The 6,000-nt window shown below is 46.0% G+C and overlaps 1 protein-coding gene across 1 annotated transcript in view; it reads right to left on the bottom strand.

Annotated features, from left to right (window-relative positions):
• Positions 1–1,240: 1,240 nt before the first annotated feature.
• Positions 1,241–6,000, bottom strand: part of LOC146820828 (pantetheinase-like) — a 123,796-nt gene continuing 119,036 nt past the window's right edge. Inside the window, exon 7 of the mRNA XM_085611644.1 lies at positions 1,241–1,715. Within this exon, the coding sequence (XP_085467770.1) occupies positions 1,608–1,715 (108 nt within the window). The 3' untranslated portion in view covers positions 1,241–1,607. The remainder of the gene's footprint in view (positions 1,716–6,000) is intronic.

Genomic DNA, 6,000 nt, shown 5'->3' with positions numbered 1-6,000 from the left:
TAAATGCTGTTAAACATAGCTACAACCAGGGAATAGAAGGCAGCCATCTTTGTATGATGAAGTTAGCTTCTTGGTGGTGAAGAGAGCCGTATCATAGGAGAATAATAAGCAGTGGCGGGTGGTGACCCTCAACACTGGAGAGGCGTCGGGGGACCGAGAGACAAACCCAGTGGAAGGCAAAAAGATAATTAAAATTTTTTTAAATGTAATTACCTGTGTTTCGCTCTCCATGTTTTCTTCTTTCTTCTGGAGTTAGCACGACGCCACCTCATTGAGCCTCGGGCAACCTCCTTCTACAAATCCAGACGATGCCAGGATTAGCAGGAGCGGGCTGCCTCAATACTCCAGCAGGCACATGGGGCCTGTGCCTGCTCTCCACCCAGCTGACTGAGACAGCTAGGTGTAGAGGTTTACACTGCGCTTGCCAGGCTGACCGTCACAAGACAGCCAGCCAAAGAGACATGCGCAGTGTAAACTGGTTGAGTGAGCACCACTCCCATGCTGCCAATCAGTAACAATGCCCGACTCTAAACATTGCTCTGGCTGAGAGCAGTGAAAAATAAAATGGTGATTCATTTTATTACCGTTTAATTTTTCACTTTTGCTGCACTGGCAGCAGGGAGACAATGCTCCTCCGCCCTAATGGAGGGAGCCGCCGCTCATGATAAGGTTACGTTTATGATACTAATTAGTAAGTGCATTGTCATTGCCCTCGAATCAAGTCCTTAACCTTTGGCTGAAAATATATAACTGTTGTCTTAATTCCTGATATAGTAACTTTAAAGGGTGTACCCTTCCAAGGAATGGATGGTGACCGCATGTGAATGTTTCCAGATGTACAAATCTCTGTTACAAATGCCACATGGAGATTTTATAGGTCATGTGAAAACTAGGTTAACATTCAGGAAAATGAGTGCCATATTGTACAAGAATCTCAACTGTAAAATGTTTTTTATTCTCATTGTCTTAGATAATTAAAATGTGCAATTTTCTATTTTAATATATTGGCTCAAGCATCTCAAAGCGATTAACTTTGATTTTATTCTGTACAAAAAAATCCAATTGATTACTATTTTTGGAATTTGCACTTCTTCACAGAAATAACACAGTCACGAATGGAAACCATAGATGCAAAATTTCCTTTATAGCAACCACCTCCAAATAGAAATCACATCTCATAATGACTGGAATTAAAAAAATACTAGAATAGTAATAATGAGTTAATAAACAGGCATTTAAATGGTGTGCAAGTAGTTCATTTATTACACGATGATACATTTTTAATTGTTAGAAATAATTCTATTATGCAATAAAGTGATATGTTTTCATGTGCTTCTCTTATTGAACATGGATGTGTTGTTGTTTTTTTCACAGTAAACAATAGGAAAGTTACATTCCAGAGCACTAACTGTATCCTGTTTTTAGAAAGAAAGTGAAGTTATTGATTGAAGCTGTGCTGAATGATGCTAATTTTCTTAGAAAAGGGTTTACGCTGTCATCTGCACAGTACTATGATGGTCACCAAGCATTTTCCGTTGTACAGCATCCTGTTATTGAATACATTTTCCAAAATTTTGTTTCATTTTTGAAAGCTATCATCAACAATATCAAAGCTTAGGTGGGTCTTTTTCATACCATCGGCCTAAGAGTGTTGCTGTTAAAAGAGGTTTGTTAGACACTGTGCTTCTGCTCACGAAGCGTCCATCCTGTAAAACCTGATTTAAAAAAAGAGAGAGAATGCAGTATTATTGAAATCTCCTATGGAATGATCAAACCAATTTTCCTAAGTATGTCATGCATGTAGGAGGACTATGGGCCATGAGTACAAAAGTGTCTTTGCAGTCAAAAATGTCTCAATTCGCAGAATTTAACAGTTTTTGACTGCAAAAATGCGTTTTCATATCTGCAAAACACAAATTGCGATTTGGTAACATGTTACCAAATCGTAATTTGTGTTTAGCGATTTGGTATTTGCAAGGGGGCTTGTTTGGTGGCTGTTCCAAATACCGAATTGCAGTGCTATGTATGAATGTTTTGCAACCAAATTATGTTCGCAAACAGTCATTTTTTACTGACATATCAAGGGTGGCGTAAACCATTCGCAAATGGCAATGGGTCCCCACAGGACCACTTCTCTTTTGTGAATGTTGAAACAAATATGATGTAAGAGCATGCAGCAGTCTAAGGGAAAAAAATTAAACTTGAACATTTCATTTTATTTTTTTAAATGCACCCTGTTTCACTTTAAGGAAAGCCGGCTGCATTTATGAAAAAAAAAGATTTATTAAAAGGTAAGCAGACATCTGCAGGCCACCATTCCTGTGCTGGCTGCAATTCCTAATGTGTTGCAAATTGCGACCTACCTCATTAATATTAATGAGGAAGGTCTATTTGCGAACCTGTTAGAAATTGTTATCTGAAGTTTTCTTACATTTGTAATTGTGATATCCTAATTGTGAGTCAGTAAACATCTCAATTAGGAAATCACAATCCCTAGTTTTCGTACCTATGGCCCTATATTTTTCTCTAAGATATCTGTGTGCTTAAAAATGTGCTTACCATCTTACAAAATGAAAATGGAGGTATACATTCTTCTCCCCTGTGTTCCATATTTTCCACATCCTGCAAAGCCTTTGAACTTTTTAGATTGGTAGATACGCAGTATGAGGAGATTTGTGCATGATGAGGCATCTTTCAGGTTCAGAATAGCTTTGGTTGCACCCAAAGGTAGGCCACTAGAGTTTGACGTGCATTACAGCCTGCAAGGAGAACATGCTCACCCCTCCAGCCCCTGGCTGAACGCCTTGTCACGGTGCTCAAGAACAATCACAACGCTGCAATGCAGCATTGTTATTGGCTTAGGGGAGGGAGCCTGGCTGCCTGCTTCCTGGAAGCAGACTCAGGAGAGCAGGAGCACAGAAGACAAAGGACCCGTCCTCGAGGTAAGATTAAACAAAATACATATTTACAACCCCCGCTCATCCCCGCCCCTTTCAGTGTCCTTTCCTGTATTTCCTGCCTCCCAGCTGTCCAGTCAATCCTGCACTACTTAATGGCGGCCGCTGTGCGGCCATGCACAGCAGCCGTACCACTGGTTCACCAAAGGCAAGCCCGTCTGTGTCCGACTGGCCCTGGACCGCGACCAAGGACTCTTCCTCTCGGACACTCCACCGCTACGACACCAGCACCCTCTTCGCCATCGGCCCTGGACGCCACACTGCCTGCCATCTAGCATCACTGTAGAATTCCCTTGCACCCTGCGCCTGCCAAAACTGCAAACGCACCTTCTGCCACAGCAGCACACCAGTGCCTCCTGCCGCCCAGCTGACCAACAGCACAGCCGACCAGCTCAACTGCATCCTCCTCAACAGAAATCTGGGACCTCCTCAATGCCACCTCTTCAGACATCGCCTCCTTCACGGAAACCTGGAGCTACCTCTGCTCCGGACCGGACATCGCCATCACCATCCACAACGGCTACATATTCACTTGCACGAACTACCACGAGCGCCCAGGAGCCCAGGAGAAGTCATTGCCATTGTCTAAAAAAGCACACTCTGACTGACCACACACTCTAATGACCCAACGGCTACCATGGAACACCTCCACTTCCAGATCCGGACCAACCCAACACCACCCTTCGCGGCACCCTTGTCTACAGGCCCTCCGGCCAAGAACCCCCATTCACCGATGCCATTGTAGACCTCATCGCACCTAAGGCTCTCCCATCCACTGACTACATCCTACTTGGACACCTCAACTTCCACCTGGACAATCCCAGTGACCAGAACACCACCACCCTCCTGGTGAAAATCATCAACATCGGACTCAAGCAGCTTGTCACTGCACCAACCTACATAGCTGGACACACACTCCATCCTGTCTTCTTCGCCAGCGGGAACTTCAACTACAGCCACACCACCGAACTCTCCTGGACCAACCATCATAGTATAATTCACGCCTGCACCACACCCACTGTACACCACCGCCATCAATGCCCCCCCCCCCCCCCAAGCCGCAGCTGGATCAAGGCCATCAAAGAAGTTTTCAGAAACTCCCTTAGCACCACCACTCTGTCAATGCTTAGAGACGCCAACACCGCATGGAGCTCAAACTGCGCCAACACCATGGCAGCTCCTCCGTGTCAGTGGACTGAGCATCTGGGGGTCGCTGGTCACTGGGGAGGTGACAGCAGACACCCTGGATGCCAAACTAGACACTGTACAAAGGTACGTATCTAGGCAAATGCGTGACCTTGTGAACCCCTATGCCAATTTATACCTGTCAGGTAGGATGTATGCAGGGTGGGCGTTCCCACGCAACAAAGCCCCATAGGAGGGGACGCAGTGAAATCTATGAGATTTCGCTGCAACAATTCTAGGACACCTCTGTGTCAAAACGTTATGCCTACCTCATGGCGGGCGTAAGGGTGATGCAGTGCCATAGGGATAGGCCTGCCCCATGCATTGCTGGAGTTGCGTCATGCTTGCGACAAAATTGCAGCAATGCGTAACTTTAGCGCCGACAGATACATCAGGAATACTGACATATCTGTAAATCCTTGCGACATGTAGCACCATACAGTAAATACGGCGTATCAGTGGTGTCGCAAGGATGGCGCAGTGAAAAGTGTGCCAACACTGTTTTATTGCAGCAATGCAACACTTTTAATGAATGAGGCCCAGGACTGCGCCCTATCTTATTGTGGGGTGCATTCCTGAGCTTTTGTTTTGGCGCAGGGCGGCACAGCAATATTCTTTGCAAAAACAACAGTTGATAGACAGAATGCAGAACAATGTCATACATTCACCCCAGTACAGAGATCTGGGACTAAATCCATCATTTATTTGCTCACAATACCATTCCAGTTTGATCCCAGCCGTATGCAAGTCTTGACCCTGTGCCTCATGGGAACAGTTCAGTCCGAACTGCCAAGCCAGGTCCTCCCTGGACTAGAAACAAGCATCCAAGGACCGGTTTCGGGGTTTCACACCTCTTCAGCCAGGATAGCTTGATTTCAGTGGCATGGAGAGCATGGAGAGCACGGGACCCACGTCTGCGCATACCCGTCCCACTTGGGGTGACAAATGCAAAAACAACAGTTTTTGGACAGAATGCAGAACAATGTCATATATTCACCCCAGTACAGAGATCTGGGCCTAAATCCATCGTTTTTATGCTCAACCTGCCACGGAGGACCTGGCTTGGCAGTTCGGGCTGGACTGTTCCCATGAGGCACAGGGTCAAGAGACTGATTTGCATATGGCCAGGTCTAAACTGGGGTGGCATGGAGAGCAAAAGAATGATGGATTTAACCCAGATCTCTTGACTGGGGGTGAATGTTTTGATTTGTTCTGCATTCCGTCTTTCAATTGTGTGTCTTTTGCTTTCTCGTCCTAAGTGTGCCAGGTATGCCCAGACGTGGGTCCTGGGCTCACTGTGCCACTGGAATCAAGCTATCCTGGCTGAAGAGGGGTGAAACCCCAAAACTGGTTCTAGGATGCTTGTTTCCGGTCCAGCATGCAGAACAATGTCATACATTCACTCCAGTACAGAGATCTGGGACTAAATCCATCATTTATTTGCTCACCATACCATTCCAGTTTGATCCCAGCCGTATGCAAGTCTTGACCCTGTGCCTCATGGGAACAGTTCAGTCCGAACTGCCAAGCCAGGTCCTCCCTGGACTAGAAACAAGCATCCAAGGACCGGTTTCGGGGTTTCACCCCTCTTCAGCCAGGATAGCTTGATTCCAGTGGCATGGAGAGCACGGGACCCACGTCTGCGCATACCCGTCCCACTTGGGGTGACAAATGCAAAAACAACAGTTTTTGGACAGAATGCAGAACAATGTCATATATTCACCCCAGTACAGAGATCTGGGCCTAAATCCATCGTTTTTATGCTCAACCTGCCACGGAGGACCTGGCTTGGCAGTTCGGGCTGAACTGTTCCCATGAGGCACAGAGTCAAGACTGATTTGCATATGGCAAGGTCTAA

Source organism: Triturus cristatus, chromosome 6 (genome assembly GCF_964204655.1).
Source record: "Triturus cristatus chromosome 6, aTriCri1.1, whole genome shotgun sequence".
Taxonomy (NCBI): domain Eukaryota; kingdom Metazoa; phylum Chordata; class Amphibia; order Caudata; family Salamandridae; genus Triturus; species Triturus cristatus.
The sequence above is the reverse complement of the archived record's forward strand: the minus strand, read 5'-3'. Positions and strand labels throughout refer to the sequence as shown.